Source organism: Saccostrea echinata, unplaced genomic scaffold, assembly GCF_033153115.1.
Source record: "Saccostrea echinata isolate AGI-Se365-2 ecotype Australia unplaced genomic scaffold, CSIRO_AGI_Sech_v1 ptg000010l, whole genome shotgun sequence".
Lineage (NCBI taxonomy): Eukaryota > Metazoa > Mollusca > Bivalvia > Ostreida > Ostreidae > Saccostrea > Saccostrea echinata.
In genome coordinates, this window is record NW_026889759.1 from 12,851,117 (window position 1) to 12,869,689 (window position 18,573).

The 18,573-nt window shown below is 31.7% G+C and overlaps 1 protein-coding gene across 3 annotated transcripts in view; it reads right to left on the bottom strand.

Annotated features, from left to right (window-relative positions):
• Window positions 1-8,474: 8,474 nt before the first annotated feature.
• LOC133184428 (phospholipid phosphatase 1-like) overlaps window positions 8,475-18,573 on the bottom strand; it is a 181,299-nt gene continuing 171,200 nt past the window's right edge. Inside the window, exons 1-7 of one of the 3 annotated variants that reach the window (XM_061319501.1) lie at window positions 18,448-18,572; window positions 16,198-16,349; window positions 14,423-14,706; window positions 13,055-13,112; window positions 12,700-12,876; window positions 12,230-12,337; window positions 8,475-8,564 (exon numbers count right to left, since the gene is read on the bottom strand). In XM_061319501.1, the coding sequence (XP_061175485.1) occupies window positions 8,517-8,564; window positions 12,230-12,337; window positions 12,700-12,876; window positions 13,055-13,112; window positions 14,423-14,706; window positions 16,198-16,349; window positions 18,448-18,502 (882 nt within the window). In that variant the 5' untranslated portion in view covers window positions 18,503-18,572 and the 3' untranslated portion in view covers window positions 8,475-8,516. Of the gene's footprint in view, window positions 8,565-10,182; window positions 12,338-12,699; window positions 12,877-13,054; window positions 13,113-14,422; window positions 14,707-16,197; window positions 16,350-18,447; window position 18,573 lie in introns of those variants that run through there. The other 2 variants (XM_061319500.1, XM_061319499.1) reach the window with 2 other exon arrangements.

Sequence of the window (18,573 nt, forward strand, 5' to 3'; positions counted from 1 at the left end):
GGGATAAGGTGCCTAGAAGGAGTAAGCATCCCCTGGCGATCGGTCACACATGCCGCGAGCCCTATGTATTGATCAGGTAGGCGGAATATTCCGTAGACAAATTTAGTAAAAAAAAAAAAAAAAAACCAGAGGCCTAACAATTGGTATAAAATGTATCAGTCAAAATACGATCCAGTGATAGGTTATATTTGCTAACAATGCCATTATAAATGACCATTGAATTTACGAAATGCTGACTATAAACGAGGTTGTTGAAATCCCTGTAACATTAACTTATCTGTCAGTAGCCTGTCTCGGGTTAAAAATTGATCGCACTTAGAGCATGCTCTTGAGTATCGAATAAGTTGGAGAGGTAAACACCATGTGCCAGTGATAGCTGAATATTACTACTTAAATAAAGAAAGTTGACGATGGAAAAGCTGAGGTCATCTCGTTTGTCATACAACTTAGCTGTAAGTTGGTCCTTCTCGTCTATAGTCAGTAAAACATCCAAATATGAAACGAATGTAGCAGACTCTGAGGTGTTTTAATTTCGAGTTCACTGGCATATTCCGATTCGACATATGAATGGAAGTAACCATTGTTAATTGAAAAAACGTCGTCGATATATCTGAATGTCCAGTTGAAGGCCACAGCAAGTGTTTTCTTCCTCTCATGTAGAAGTGTTTACTGCTTCATACGAATATAAAAACAGGTCGGCTAATAAAGGAGCACAAACAGTCCCCAGCGAAATTCTAGCAGTTTGTTGGAAGACCTGGTATCCAAAGACTATGTAGGTGTTATCAATGTGGAACTCCGACATCTTTTTAGGTCAGACGACATGTTCCTCAAATATACGTTTCGTAACTCTGGTATCATATAAAAAATTATTCATATATGTCATTCTCTTGTGATTTCTAAATTGTTCTCAAGACGTTTTAAAAAATAAGTACACAAAAAATTGTGACATTGCCAATTCAAAAGATTGCCCATAAGGATTATACAAGAAATACACCCTCTGGAATCTTGCTTAAATGCCTGGTAAGATACCTCAAATGTTTGTGAGGAAACTATTTAAAGTAGCAATACTTCAGTGACAAATTCTTGGGGAAAATTATATATTTTCGAGGAACGTGTCGTCTGACCGTAATTTTGTTGATTGACCAATCACAATACATGATAATTTCCAATTTCCATTTTTTTAAAGAAGCATTTGTCTATGATATAAAAAAGTTAAGTCTTTTATTTATCGTGAGAAGTAGTTGTATAAAGTGTAGAAAAGTCATACGTTTTAATGTCACTTACTTTTGAAAATTTTTGTGATTTTGAATTTTCTAAAAGTTCTTAGGGGTTTTTGAAAATCCACTTTTGATTTACACCACTTCTCGAATATGCAGTAGCACAGTACGTCTGAAAACCCTACTTTATAGCAGTTACTTTTTTGTGAGGAGTAAGGATAGGGCTAGGTAGAGCATTTACTGCACTCGTCAATGTATCTTTGTTGTAAGGACTTTATTAAGTTTAGGAATCCAGTATATGGTAGGTCGAACTCACCTTCGTTGACTGGAATGTTAAAAGTATTAAAAACTTAAATGTGATTTTTAGAGTTTCATCCTTAAAAAGTGAACTCAAGTATAAGTTGGATTTCCAGATGTAGAATTAAGGATTATAAAAAACTCAAACAAACTTTTTTTTAGAAATCAGCAACACTTTGCATAGATTTATTTCCCTATGGGTAACCTGAATCTACATGTAATTTGCCATGTAAAGTGGAAGAATTTTGTAAGTTTTTGTAACAATATTAAAATTCCTTTGCAAAAGTTTGTATAGAATAACAAAGAATACCATACAACGTCGCAAATCTACGCACGAAAGAAAACTTATGATTTCTTTATATTTTAGGGATTTATGATTTATGTCATTTCTATCCAGAATCAGTCAAAATATATATATATCAATCCATGCATCAGATTTTTGTTTGTACTATGTATCCTTAAAACCAATTGCAAGTTCTTCTCTAATACAGTTATATTAATGAGCCTTACAAACAAAAGCGATATTGTTGCAAGCCATGTCTGCTGGAACCCATAAAACATCTGTCATGTAAGAGCTTTGGCTATATTTCTATGAGGATACTTTACAGTATCTTTTTCAGTTGTCTACTAAATTATTAAAAAAAAGACAATTTTCTGCCAATAACTTAACAATATTTTTATGTTTCTCTTGACATCAAGACCCTGTTGTATGGAGTAGACAACTGAGATTTGATGTTAACACAAAAATATTTGATGCTGTTCATTTTTTTATTTAAAAAAACATGAAAGGATTGAAGTGATAAAAGAATGTTTTGGGTATTATTTATATTTTACTGCACATTCACCCCCCCAAATATATATATATATATATATATATATATATATATATATATATATATATATATATATATATATATATATATATATATATATATATATATATATATATATATATATACTATAATGAAAATGTGGGTTGTTATTATAGTACGGAGAATTTTTTGTCCCCCGCTTTCACTGAAAGTGGGGGATATTAATTTGGGTCTGTCCGTCCGTCCGTCTGTATTTCTGTCTGTCTGTAACACTTTCGTTTCCGCGCGATATCTCCAGAACCCTTTGAGCTTTCGCAATAAAATTTTGCATAGCAACTCCCTATGGCCTAAAGAAGAACCCTCTTGATTTTGAGGTTAAAAGGTCAAAGGTCAAGGTCATAAATTAACAATAAATTCTCTCTGTTTTAACACTTTCGTTTCCGCGCGATATCTCGAGAATCCTTTGAGCTTTTGCAATGAAATTTTACATAACCACTCCCTGTGGCTTAACGAAGACCCCTATTGATTTTTAGGTCAAAAGGTCAAAGTTGAAGGTCGTAAATTCAAACACTCCGTCTGTGTGTAACATTTTCGTTTCCGGGCGATATCTCAAGAAGCTTTTGAGCTTTTGCAATGAAATTTATATCATAACTCCCTATGGCCTCTTTCACCCCTCTCAAAGTGTCCCGCCCCCCTTTTTTATTTTTGTATTAAAAGTCGCTTGGCAGTATTTTTAGCATAGGGGCATGAGGAGAGTTATTACGTATAATACAGATTGTCGGCGGACTATATATTCTAATTACATCTATTAGAACTGTTTAGTAAAGGCTAAATTAGACACCATGTATTGTGTAAAATTTTGACAATATCGAACGTGAATACAAACATTATATGTGACCTAGTGTTTGCATTTAATTTGTTGTATAATCAAGTACCTCCGTGGTTTAGGAGTATGACTCTCGCTTAGCATATGAGAGGCCCCGGGTTCAAATCCCGGTCGTTCCTTTTTTTTTGGATTTTTTTTGGGGGGGGGGGATTTTTTTTTTTTTGCTATATAAATGATAGTATTCAGCATGTGAAATGAAAAAGTTATGACGTATGGCTTGTACAAACTCATAAAATCATTATTACAGTGTGATAAATATTCTATACAAAAAAGAATTTTCTATACACATATTAAAGAATAAGCAATCAAATCTTTATATTTTTTTATTTGCTTCAATATACATGTATACATTTAATAATTCTACAAATCAAGGGGGGGGGGGCGACCCCCCCCCCCGAACTGCGCATGCTCTTCTTTTTTCCCTAAGCGGGGAACACAAATTCTCTGAATTAGCTTGTTTTATTCAAGAGAAATATTTAAATGTCAAATGGGATTTTGAGAGAAAAACCAAAAAAGGTACTGGCGTAAATAATGTGAAATGAAATATATGGAGATAACGAACAGTATTCAAGCTCAAAAGTCCATTATACAATACGAAATAGGAGCAGAGCAAACACGGACCTCCAAACATCAGAGGTGGGATCAGGTGCCATGGAGGAGTGAGCATCCCCTGCCCACCGGTCACACCCGCCGTGTGCTCCTTGTCATGATCGGGAAATAACGGAAAAATCCGTCGACAATTCAGTGTGTAAATAATGGCCTAACAATTAGTATGAAAAACATCAGTCAGCATTTGACTCAATGATAAATTGTATTTGCTGACAAGGTCATTGTATCGACCATAGAACTTACGAAATGATGACTTTAAACGAGACAGCTGATATTCTTGTTTCATCAACTTATTTGTCAATAATTTACCTCGTTTTAGAAATTGTACATACATAGAGCATGCTCTTGCGTATCGAATCAACTGAGAGATATATACCCCGTGTGCAGGTGATGAAGGTATATTGCTGCATAAGTAAGGGAAGTTGACGATTGAAAAGTTAAAGTCATCACGTTTATCATAAAGCTTGGTTGTTAGATTACCATTAACGTCTTTTTCAAGTAAAATATCCAAATATGAAACAGATGTGTCAGACTCTGTGGTATCTTTTATCTCAAGTTCACCAGGATATATCGTATCGACATAAGAATGAAAATAGCCATTGTTAATTGACAATACGTCGTCGATATATCTAAATGTCGAGTTGAACGCCACAGCAAGTGTTTTCTTCTTTTCACGTACAAGATTTTGGACAAATTCTGCTTCATATGAATACAAAAAAAGGTCTGCTAATAACGGGGCGCAATTGGTACCCATAGATATTCCAATAGATTGTTGGAAGACCTGGTCTCCAAAAACCACATAGATATTGTCAATCAGAAACTCAAGCATCTTTTTAATGTCAACTTCAGAGTACTTGTGTGTACAATCAGAATGTTTTTAACGAAATAATTTTGCAAATGACCAATGACAAGGTAAGTATATTTACGAGTTCCATTTTTATTGAAAAAGCAGCTGTCAATGATATCAAAAAGCCTGGACTTTAATTTATCGTGGGGAATGGTTGTGTATAAATTTGAAAAGTCGTAAGTTTTTAAGCAGTTGATTTTGGTAAAATCTTGTGATTTCAAATTTTCCAAAAGTTCCTTGGAATTTTTAAGTATCCACATCTGATTTACACCACTTCTCGAATATATTGTTGCACAGTACTCTTGAAGTTAAAAATAAATTGTAAAAGATCTAGACATGATTTATAATTTCAGATCGACGATACATATGCAATCGATAGTGCTTAAATTTTCATTCGCATGTACTCCGGTGTTTGCACTTTTCCACGGAAAGTAGGCATAGTTGTGTTATCATAAATAATGTCCAGTGTAGAGTTGTCGTTCTTTCAGATGCGAGTTTGCTTTAGAATGAGTTAACATAAACTTCCTGCCATTTCGAATTTGTTCCAGATTACTTTCATCATTACGTATTTACGAAATATGTAATATAAAAAAGCCAATATGAAATTTTCATAGTTCAGATTAATATTTTTGATTAAAAAATGGGAAGTTGGAAATTTGAAGTGTTGAAGGTAAGTTAAAACAAGAGATTTTGTCGTAGGTTTTGAGAGACAAATTTCAGAAGGTTAAATATTGCTGAAACACCTGTCAACAAAATTCCAAACGTATGCCAAAATATATGAACGAAAATCAAGTAGTTAGTACTGACCATTTTGACATTAAATACCGACTTCCAACATTTATACTGTGCTATATGCAGCTGTTAACCGGAATTATATACAATGTTGCAACAACAAAATTATCCATTACGTAAAAATTATCTAATGTCATTAACTGGTTAGGTAACTTTCAGATCACTTTCCTTAAAAGACCATTTGTCATCTTGCTTTTAATAAACTTTTTCATGTTGTTTTGGATAAGATTTGCTTTTACATACACTATAGTGTATAAATAAATATGTATTACTTTTATGAAACAAAGTTTCCTACTTATGTAATGTTATAATCCTTAAACATTTTTTAGTCATGCAACATGACTTATCTGGCTTTTTTAGTATTTTCATCAGTATTGAATATTATAACAAGCTTTTTTTTTTTAAAATGCCCAACAAATGTGGTCATGTTAGTAGGCAGTTTTTTGTGTTTGAATTGGGGAAGGGGATGGGGGTCTGTATTGAGATTAAAATCATCAGTATGCTTATAACCCTCTCACTGCTTTTTTTCTAGACCGCGTGCTATGTGGGATTTCCAATCGCCATTGTTGTGATGCAGAACTTGAATCTGACAGAAAAATTTGTCATCCAAGATCTTATTGTAAGTAAATGCAAGGTGACAATACAGGCCAAATATTTACTTGCTACATACTGTATTACAGTTATATTATAAAATTTATTTTAAATTATATATTGAACTACTTTATATTATATTAAAGTAATAATTTAATACAAGTGAGTGGGACTGAGGAACACTTGATCAGGGGTCTTATCCCCCATTTAGACTCCTTGAGAGTCATTATTGCTAAAAATGTTATAATTATATGTTATTATAAACTGATGGGTTGTATTGCCCAAAGTTATATTCTGAATAAACTATACTCAAAGAAATTCTCCATTTTGACAGTCAATACCTTTAATGATTATTTTCCTTATAGTTATATCAATCTGTATTGTAATGCCAGTTGACAAATGTTGTTTATCATACATGGGAATAAGCCATGATGTAACCACAATGTCAAAATATTTCTAAGTTTTCATTACAAAGGAGAAGGGCATGTGTAATAGGAAAAGAGGAATGAACAAGCACATTTACGCATTGAAAAAATTTATGACTGGACCAGGGATCAAATCTGGGAACCCTATATTACTATATTGGTGCTCTAATCACTGAGCTATCCAGATCAATATCCACAATCTATATAGCCCAAGTTGAAATATATATGAAATGAATATGTTTGGGAACTTCTTGCACTTGCATTAATTTATTATTACATGAAATGGATAACAATCCACCTCTAAAGACCGAAAAAAAGATAATGTGTAAATAGAATTAGTACTGGTTAGAGTAATAATATGACTGCAGTCAAACAATTTCGCAAATTTCTTTCTTGAAGGAGTATTTTTTTTAAAATGCATAATTGGCATATTTTTTAATGGACTGATCATTACCTTTTTTGCAGGCTGAAGTTCAACAAAAAGATTTAAGAGGTGTAAGTAGGTGCAGCTTTAATTCCTAAAATATTATCATCTTGAAGTTCTTTTGACACATTTTCACCAATTAAGAATGGTGCCATTTCTAGGATTTTGTTGATTAAATTGGCAGCAATCCCCCCCCCCCCCTTCCATCTTTTACCTTATGATTACTTACGTAGTTATATCTTTTTGTAATAGGAAAAATAGGTAACTTCAAGTGCCTGTGTATTAAATATACCAAATTTTGACAAACTTTTGTAAATCAATAATACAAGCAATTCTGTTTAAAAGCTTAATATTTCTTCAAGAAATATGTTGACTTGATATGTTAAATATTTTTTATAATTTTATAGGAAAAAGTAATTCGGGAGAAGAAAAAAGAAATTTTGCTGAAGGACAAACAATACTGGGACTCATTGGCATCAAAAGCATAAACCATAGACTCTGTACAAAGCTGACAAACTTGTAAATAGTGTTCTTGTATGAGTGTTCAGAGTGACTGTGATTGACTATAAAAATAAATAAATCATGTAAAAAATGCCTAGTCATTTTATTATTCATCTGAGGCTTTTTTAGATTTGATCTTTATGTAGTGTTGTTGTCTCTACTATGCCCCACTTATGTTGAAGTACAGTGTAATAAAACATATTAAACTTAGCTATGAGAGATTGCATTAGGTCATATTGCTTATAAAGTTCATATTGTGGTCACGACTTCGAAGAAATACCAGTCAATTTATTTACTTTTTAAATGATCAGGAATATTTATGCTCTAGCTGTGATTAGTCTAGACTCCCTTTCCCAAGAACCTCAGAGCGAGTTTGTCTCAAAATGAGGTTTATTTGGGTTTTCCCCCCTTGAACAAACATAGATTTGCTGGGTACATTTTTTTTCAACCAATCAAATTGCTGATTTGTGTCGGTGTAAATGTAAACATGGTAGATCCCAGTACTGAAGAGACTTAACTCGTTTATAAATAAGTATTTTTTTTATTGTATTGTTTTCCACCATCAAGCTTTTGTTAAAATGATGAAATATAATTTGTTACACTACACATTATGTGTGTTTTATACTTGTTGGAGACAAGAACTTAGATGTCAAAAATGTTGTAAAATTCCTGATTATTAAATAAAATGGTTGTTGAATTTTTAATTTGGTCTATACTTGCGACTATGCAGACCTGGTCAGGTATTATTGGTTAATTATTTTGGCCTTCACTTCGGTCAATCAAAACCTGGTCAAAAGTAGATGTTATCAAAATTAAGTCAATAATTGTATAATATATGATCACATAGGAAATTAATTAAGACAACTTCATCATTATTTTGTTCATCTCCCTAGATTACATATAATCTTTAATAGGTCCAAATAGGGTTATAAACATTTGAAATTTTAGATTAAATGTACAGCCATCTTTATATTCATTGATTAAAAAAATGCAGACTGTTGTGTCCCATTGGAAAAATACACTGATAAAATAAAAAAAAAAAAAAAAGAAAATCCATAAGATCAAGAGACAAATAGTTCAACAAATTTTATTATCAACTTGTAAGCAAACATATATTATTGCTCCTGCAGAATACCAGTATACTCCAGTGTATTATCTGGCAACTAGAAAAAAAGGAAAGCACCTGTTAATTACTGAGAAGAAAATAATATACAAGAGGATTTAACATGAATAGTATAATTAACAATTTCAAATAATAATTTCTTTTCACTTCATTATCCAGAGTCCAAGGTATATATTATGTATAGTATAAACTATAAAGTATAAAAATTATAATAAATCAGAAACTTAAGTGCATCAGAGGATAAGGATTAAATGTTTATATAGTTGTAGAAAGCGGATTTTATATGTGCATTTTCATGAGTTCGAAGCATGTGTGACAATATTTTAAAAATCGTGTTTCAAAAAATAATGTCCACAGATCCTGATGCATTAACCAGCTAGTAAACATTGAACTTTTGATTCATTCTATCAAAAACTAATAAAGAGCCCAAAAATTATTAACTTCATATAACAATATATACAGTGTCATAAGAAACAGAATCTAAAAAAACAGTTTACCATATTTGGAATCAAGAAGGTATAGCAAGAGCAGAGCTGCTTTGTACTTAGTAAAAATGTGCATAAAAATTCGGATGTATAAGCATAAGATATAAAATTAAACACCTCAACAAATCAATGATAGATACTGAATTAAAAAATATCATGTTTTCTATGGTGTAATGTAGACTATCAGACTTGAGTTACATACAACCCTACACCAGCTAATACTGAAACCATTACATCTTGGTAAACTAGGTCTGTATGCTGAGAAAATGCACAATAGCAAAGGACACACAGTATAAATTAATTTGATTAAATTTAATTGCCATTTAAGTTTTTAGCCAGACCCCTTTTCGGAATTTTCATTATTATTAAACAGTATAACAAGTTTATAACAAACATGTTTTGCGTGCATGAATTATAACAGTCATTTTTACATGTATTTTATGACATATATCAACAAAATTTTTGCAGAGCAGAAGTAATTTGGTTGTTTTAAGTAATTTTTTATTTGTGTATATATCAGTGTTTTATTATAGTGAACTGAAAATGACATTGAAACCAACCACCCCTGGAAACCTTTTAGAAAAGAAAATTATATAAATTGAAACTATACACCCTCATTTAAAATTGCTTTATGTTATTCATTCAATGAGACGATAACAAATTCAACTTTCAAAATGTGAATTTTTGCAAATCTTTGTGTGAAACATGCACAGGTACCTAGCTACTAATATGTGAACCTTGTTTTGTCATAATACAATTGCATTTATGCCTGCACATCTGTGCACTCAACTACAAACCCTATAATTATGAAGGAGTAAAAAGATTTGCCGCTATTGTGACGTCAAACACCTGCTCTGACGTCGATCGACGTAGGTCTCCCCTGCTATTGAACAAATTACTGGAACTACTATATTGCTGCTAATCATTAAACCAGCTCTCTTGATTACATGTATTTCTATAACAGCTACGCTTATAAGCAGTGTCTGTATGGAAAAGCATGTGCCTATATACCATTTGAACAGTTTGTACTATGCCATGAACTGGTGCTTCTTGTGTAGAATTAGTTAATACTCATGCTCTGTTTTTGAAGAGACTGAAAATAGATTTTATAAACAAAAAAAAAAGTTTTGTTTTTTTTTAATATTACAAATTACAAAAAAATTAATTTCTCATCGTAAAATCATTTACAGTTTATTATTCATATTACCCAATCTAATTAAAATTATATGTGACCACATGGTACATTTGTAAAATTGTAAATGTCAGAAGGAAAAATTATAAACATAAATAAGTACATGTATTTCACACATTAATTCCTCTTAAATTAGAGCTGAGATTTGTGTCTCACTCCTACACATTATGCATAATAGAACAATTCCAGACACTAGGGCATGTACACATACCATATCTGCCAGAATTATTAGATATAAATACAGATAAAATTTACCATATACTGAATTCTATAACAAATAAACCTTAATTATATTGAATTTTCTGCTACTCCTAGATTGCATTGTATAAAACATAGACCCTAACTTTTAAAAAAAAAATTTAGTGCATAATTTCATTGTACAATGTATTGAAAAAGCGGGAGCTTAAACTTTGCTGTTGGGAAATAAATTTAACTCCCTGACTGATTTTTTCCTCTCTTATAAGATCAACTGCAGGAGTAGTTGAGATTAAATCTTAGTATTAATGACTTCATTGCTAAGTTCCTTAAAAGTATGGTTATTCTGTATAAATGACAAAACCTTGTGCTTACACACATGAAAACTATTTGAAATATTAGAAAACACCAGAAAAAATGTAATCCAGTTAGGCAAATCATGAACAATTTTTCATGGTTTATAAAAAAAAAGTGTTGTATGTTTATTTAGATGTAAAATGCTGGTCACAACAATAAAACAAGAGACCATCTGCTACATTGCTCACCTGAGTCACTTGGCCCTCCTGTTCTTCATCACAAGATTAAAAAAAATATTTTCAAACTTTAATCACATGAAAAATTCTTAACCCTATTGTGGCCTTACCCTAGTCCTCAAGGATTATGACATGACCTAACTATTTTAAATCAACACATCCTGGGGATTTTGAAAAAAAAAATGAATCAACAAAAATATGGAATATTTCCATGTGAAATCTCAGAATTTTTGTTTCAATTTCCTTTTAAAATATTCATCTCCTATTGTGGCCCACCCTACCCCAGGAGGGCTGTGATTTGTACCAACTTGAATCTTCATTACCTCAAAATGCTTGCTTGTTACCATAATATCAGAAATCATGACCTAGTTATACTTGAAAAAGATGATGGTTTTTAAACATGTTTCCTATATATTCCAAATGTAAATCTGAGATCCCCTATTGTTGCCCTAGCCTTCCCCATGGGGCCATGATTTGAACAAATTTGAATCTGCACTATCTGAAGATGATTGCATATTACATGTATTAATATCACTGATCATGGCCTGGTTGTTCTTGAGAAGAATAAGTGGTGGTTCTTGAGAAGAAGATTTTTAAATGACCCACCCAAATTTACATTATTTCTTAATTATCTAAATCCCATTTTCCCAAGAAAAATGGAAAATGTGGCAAGTTTGGTTGAAATTGGCCCAGTGGTTATTGAGAAGACGTCAAAAATGTTTAAAAGTTTACAGACGGACAGACAGATAAGTGGACAGACAGACATATTCTGAACAAAATGTGATCAGAAAAGTTCACTTGAACTTTCAGCTCAGCTGAGGTAAAAGGTCTTGAGAATAACATTTTGTTAATAAAATAAATAAAGCAAAATATTAATTTACAGTTCAGTGATATAAGATTTCTCATTCCTTGCTGTAGATGATTAGCTTGCCCTATGTGTATTGTTATATATGATATGTGCTTAGATATCTCATTATTAAGCTGTAAAGATTATCAGTATAATATATATCAGGGGTACCAACAGGCTAAAGCCTTTGGATTACAAAGATATAACAGGAGTAAATAAAGAATTGGAAGGATATATAACAAACAATAAATTTTAACATAAATAGAAAGAAATGTTGTTAACAGAAACACAAAACGCCAGCATTAAGCACTGTGCAATTAGTGGCCACAAGTACAACACGCGTAACTGCAAGAGGTCAAACTGCAAGAGGTCAAAAGGTGAAGATCAAGGTTGAGGTGAAGCAACATGACTGCCACCCCCAGTAGATAATTGTAAATCATTTGAATGTTTTACACTTAGCCGGTCTTCATCTGAATGTACGTTGTAGAGAGGAATGCTGGGATTACTGGCACTGCTCCGACAACACGCTACATCTGCCATTACATCTGACACAAAAAAGATCTGAAAAAAAAATAATGAATCAGAATGGGTTTCAAAGAATATGTAACTAATGAATGGGTTGTTCTGTCCCCAAAGAAGATTCAATATGCCATGTAGCATAAATCCATCTTAATAAAAATGCACTTACAGCATAAAATATAACAGATTTTTCTTGAAATAAGATTAGATTAAATCAAAACACATCAGATGAATTAACGATACATATATTCTCTTTATCGCTAACACATGTATTAACAAGTGTGTTAGATGTAAGTTATAATCTGAATGCAGTCATGAAGTATATTTACTTTAAAAGTGTAAATACATGTAAGCTATGAAAAAACTGATACATGTACATGACAAAAAAAAATTCAGACACTGACCACAAGAATGGCTACTGCAACTCCAAGAACAGACCCCCCTAACACATCACTCCAGTGGTGCATGTAGTCTGAGATCCTTGAGATAGAAGTGTAGTATGCAAATATAAACAGGACCATTTGTATCACTGGCCTCAGTAACCAACACTTTCTCCATGTCATTCTATTCTGGAGGTACATCTGTAAAACAGGTCAGAAGTACTGTCACTCTTAAATTTGAGCTTAGTCGTTGATATGAATTATCATGTTCTCTGGATTATGTGTGCTTAGTAAGTCACTGGTTTTGGCCTTTGGAGAAAACAGTGAAAAGTGACTGCATGGTTTATGAAAATGGATGAATAAACTGACGTATACTTACAATCGCAAAGAACATACAATACATTGTAATGGAACTGTGCCCAGATGGAAAAGACAATCTATAAAATAAAAGAGGGTGCCTGCAGCTAATTGTAACAGAAATACCTAATCTTATTCAGGTTAGCAATAAAAAGTTATTTTTTAAATGCTAAACTGGGTTAATACCTGTACCCATGGCACTATGTAAACTGCAATACTCAAAATATGGCAAAAATTGCATTCCTGTTAAAGCTCAACAGACAACTTTTGAACAAGCATTCTGAAAGTATTGCATTAGCAATACTAGTCCCCTACCGGCAAGTGTAATGTGGTTCCCGTTAAGAATTGAAAATGCCATAATTCCGTCAAAAATCAATGAAGCGGGGCAAAATGCAAACTTGATCTATAACTAATCAAGATAAAGTCACATACCAAAAATCAGTTCAATATCTGAAAGCGTTTAGAAGAAAATTGCGGAAAACCCCTAAAAATTGAAAAGGCCGTAATTCCGTCAAAAATCAATGAAGCGGAACGAAATGCGAACTTGATCTGTAACTCATCAAGATACACTCACATACCAAAAATCAGCTCAATATCTGCAAGCGTTTAGGAAAAAAGTGCGGAAAAACAAGTGGGACAGACTGACAGACAGACAGAGGGACAGACAGACAGACAGATGGACAGACAGACAGACAGACGGACGGACAGTCTCAGAGGAAACCTATAGTCCCCTCCGGTTTCACCGGTAGGGGACTAATAACAATTGTCTGTGACCTTCTAATGCCCTTGAATCAAGGTAATGATGTACATTGAATATTCTATGATGTACATGTATTAGGTTATTTTGTTCTCCAGTACAAAGTATACCTATGAAACACACATTTTACTCTTTGCTTCCTGTCAAGTTGACTTTCTTCAAATGATCTTAATTGTTTCAATAAAAAAAACACACCTTTGGTCATTTACTACCTTTATGGAGAGTATAAGCTAAAAAAAGATCTCCATTACAAAGTTATGAATTGGGTACCAATTCTATACTCCCATTTTCTTCTTCAAAATATGAACCAAAGGTGAATTTTACCATTATATTCCATGTGACCTTGACTTTCATCAAGTAACCTTTAATATCAAAATTCAGGACATATTCTTAGGTTCTACACAATCTTTGTGGCAAGAAGAGATTACAAAGTTTCTTTCCTTTTTTTAAAGTTACAGTGAGTTACAGACAGACAGACTGATACACATGATGATTTTTTTTATATACATGTAGATGGTTACACCCAAACTTTGTTTGCAAGGAGCATAAGTATTTGTTTTACACCATAAAGAGTCTGAATGTTCTTAAATAACCATTCAGTAATAAGTATACAATGTTTAAATAACTGAGTACCTAGCTTCTTTAATAGCTTCCAGGTCAGTCCCTGTACAGACATAATCTTCTATATAGCCTGTGTTCCAGGTACAATTCTGGATACTTGGTTTACATACACTGTAGAAATGAGGTCTCAGTCGTCCAATGCTATACTTGGCAATATCTGTCAACATCTGAGTAATTGCAGCCCCAAATAAAAAGGAACTCAGAGTTCTGTACACCGAAATCACAAACTTTCTTTTTGTTACATCAAGGAAATTTCTTTTGGAAACTGAAAACCTTGAAGCCTCTATAACAATAATCTACAATTAAAATGACTCTTTCAATTTAATTCTTTATTCTCTCCAAACCAGACCACTGGTACAAGAGGTACATATATACAATCAAAAATAACATTCAAGGGTCAAAAATAGACAAGTATATAAAGAAAAAAGAAAAGAATAAAGTAAAAATTATATTCAGTGTTATATTTGGAGGATTCAAGAAGGACAGACAATTTTTAAAATTTTCTTAATAAATTTTGACAATAATTTTTGTATTTCTACACTATTTGTGTTCACAAGTTCATTAAATTTAAAATGTTAGGATTTTTATAATATCTATTTTGGAGAAATATTTTTCTGTCTTTCAAAAGGTTCTTGCATTCCACATAACATAATGAAATTCATTTTATAGTCACAAATGGTACATCTTCTTAAATTTCTATCAGTATTATTCTACCTGTTTCAATTGGCAAATGATGATTACATGTCTGTAGTTTTGCAAGTGTAATTCTTAAATCTTTTGGTAAATTCAGCAAATAATTAAGACCAAAGTTTGTTTTAAAAATTCTATAATTAATACATTTGGATGTACTATCAAAAACGCTTCTCCATTCTTGTACAAATTGATTTTTCAAAGTTTCTTTAATAATTGACTTAGCCAGTTAAAGCTATAAAATGTTTGATTTGTCCATACATAATAATTCAGGATATCAGTTTTCTTGTATACATTTTATCCATGGGTGTACAAAAGACCCATCGATTATAAGACTTATAAAAATATGAATAAATCACATTCTTATAATTTTTTAATTATAAGATAATACAAGACCAAAGCATGAATTTTATCTTAATATTTTTTTTTTCAAAACACTTACATAAATCTTATCTTGCATGTCCATATCTGTTTCCCACAGGGCTATACATGCACATGTATTAAATAAAATATTGCTGACATACATGCACTTACTAAATTATGTGACTGCATGGTTTTGTTGAGTAATTTTCAACATTAATTTTGTTCCTTTTAATTTTATTGTATTTGCATAATCAGTTTATAAATATTAATTTACTAAAAAAAAATATACTAGGTTGAAAAAAAAAGCTGTGTCCTGTTTCCTTATCTATAATGAGTTTCCTGATAACAAGGGTGACAGGATCTTCATGCACAGTTATGCTACATTTCCTTTTTAAAAATATATACTCCTAATATTTGCCCCGCAAATCACTGAAAATAAATACAAATTATACATGTATGTGGAAAAAAGTTTAAAACTATTCAAAATCACATACCATAAATTAAGATATATTTAATATTTTATAAATATATAGAAAAGGTCATAACTTTATTTGATATAGCAAAAAAATGCATATGTTTACTTTAATTGAAACAATATTGCTTTGCAATGCAATTTGCAAGTAACTCAATAATTCTATCATTTGAAATATCATTGTATTCTAAAAATGCCATATTAGAGGTACTATGAGTTAAGAAAGCAGAACTTAAACTAGAAATAAGCAACAAAAACTTACAAACAATATAGGAATAGTTAAGCCAACAAATGAAGCAACCCACGTGGGAATTGTGTTAGGTTTATGTGGATGTTTAATACTTTCATCATCACAGTAGAACCCACGATGAAATGATTTTCCCAGAAGATACAAAATTAAACTAGGCAAGGCCACTACAACAGAAGCAATTTATATTCAAACTTACAGAATAAGTGTTTAAGACAGTAAGATAAAATAACATATTAAGATTGTATGTACTATTAGTAAGATACAAAAAAATAATGCATACATATTTATATAAACTTATCACATTTACTCCTTGATACAGTGGATATCATAGTATATGCATATTAACAGTTGTAACATGACAATTAGTGGTTTTTGTGTAAAAATGATGAAGTAAATTAAATAACATGTGATATAAAGAATATCCCATGGTTTGTGTCCAACTCTCATTTTCTATAACCAAGACTCAGGGATAGAAAACATACAACTTGTTGGATAAAAATCATATCCAACCACAAACAATGGGAGATCCTATCTATAATACACTGTACATGTATATAGTATACACTTATAAAAAAAAATTAAACTACGCTTTTGAAATTATTTTGATTATTTTAGGAATGACTCTAATTCTTGGACAATTTATTCGAGTATAACCTGGTTTGGGTCAGTTTACGCTTTATAATCCGCGAAGCAGATTATAAAACAGCATAAACTGACCCAAACCAGGTTATACTCGAATAATTTGGCCAAGAATTAGAGTCATTCCTTATAATTTAATTTTAAAATTATTAAATAACTATGGGACTAAAATTACGTTGCTTTTTATTAGTTCAAATTTGCCGCTCAATAATACAACCATAGTAACGGAAGTGATGGGAAGCGAGGGGAGGTAAAAACTGATACATAGGCCTAGCAGCCTTGTTGTTTGTTTACATGTGGTAAGATCGAATTATTGTTTGAAGTTAAAGGTACATTTATTGAATCTGGAATTTTCCATGAATCCCGAGGACTGGAAATGAGAGGATTGTATGGATACAGATGATTCAGCTGGTTGTCAGGGGGGAGTGTCCCCATACCAAACCAGGTTACACAGAAATAATTTGTGTTCCTTTTTGGATATTATTAACCAATCAGAGGCTAGAATACAAACAAAATTAAATTATTTAAAGATGACTTTTCTGAACTCAAAATATAATCTTTTCTCTATTTTTTAGGTATGCTACAGCTAGTTAGTTTATATTACATGAATTAGACATATAGTTTCAAAAAATATATGCATAAAATATGTAATTCATAGAATAAGCATGCTTACAGAAAAAAAAGTTACTAGCTCTTACAGAGTGGCTTAAGTTGACAACATTTGTTCATTACAAGTAAGAAATTTACATGTATTAGAACATAAAATACTTTTATAAGCTGTTTAATATCTATCATGACTACAGACTGAATGAAATGGATATTTTTATCTCCATATTTACAAAAATTAATTCATGCAAATGTTTTGTGAATTCCAGAGAAAAATGAAATTGATAAATATATAGTTGTGTGAACTTGTGAACTACCTCGTGTATTAATTCCTTACTATGAAGCTCTGTAACATACTACCCTATGCCTCAGGGCTTGGCGATCAATCAAATGTTCGAGGTCAAAGTAAAGCTGGGAAGTGAACATCCTTAATTTATGTCAAGTGGAAGGAAGTTTATGGGATAGTGTTTTTATGTATACAACTAAGAAAATATGTTTTAAAAAAACAAAGAGCTCGGTGTATTCTGCTATTGTTTATCATAATTTCAATGAATAATACATGTTTTCTGATTTCTCTTCTTCATATATTGCAATCATATGTATTATAAATGCACTGTACTAGCTTAATTACAGCTGTAATTTGGGAATTCAACAAATTTTATGCTCTTCATACAGTACCATAATAAATCTAAGTGGTAATAATTGTATATTGTGTGCATTTTCATTTTTATATTTGATATGACTCGCTGCGCATAATACTTGCACTCGCAGAAGTATATTGAATTTAAGGTTATATCAAAGTACAATTGTAGCATATATAACCAATATTTGATACAGTCAGCATTGCCCCAGATTCAAAGGCAATCATATCGAACTAGTCTTAAAACTGTAAAAAGAAGAGCAGAAATTAAATAAGACAAACTTTATCTCTCGAGAGCTTACATGTTTACCGGATTACTTTGTGGATGAAATGTTAATTATTTGTAAAAGTTAAAAAAAAATAAGATTAAAAAAAACCTGCTGTCAGACAGACTGCGTCAATAACCACCCTGTACACAATCTTCCGTATCATGTTGCCAATCTCTTTCAGAATACACACTACTTGTTCATTCTCACATGCCTCGATGTCCAAATTGTCAATAA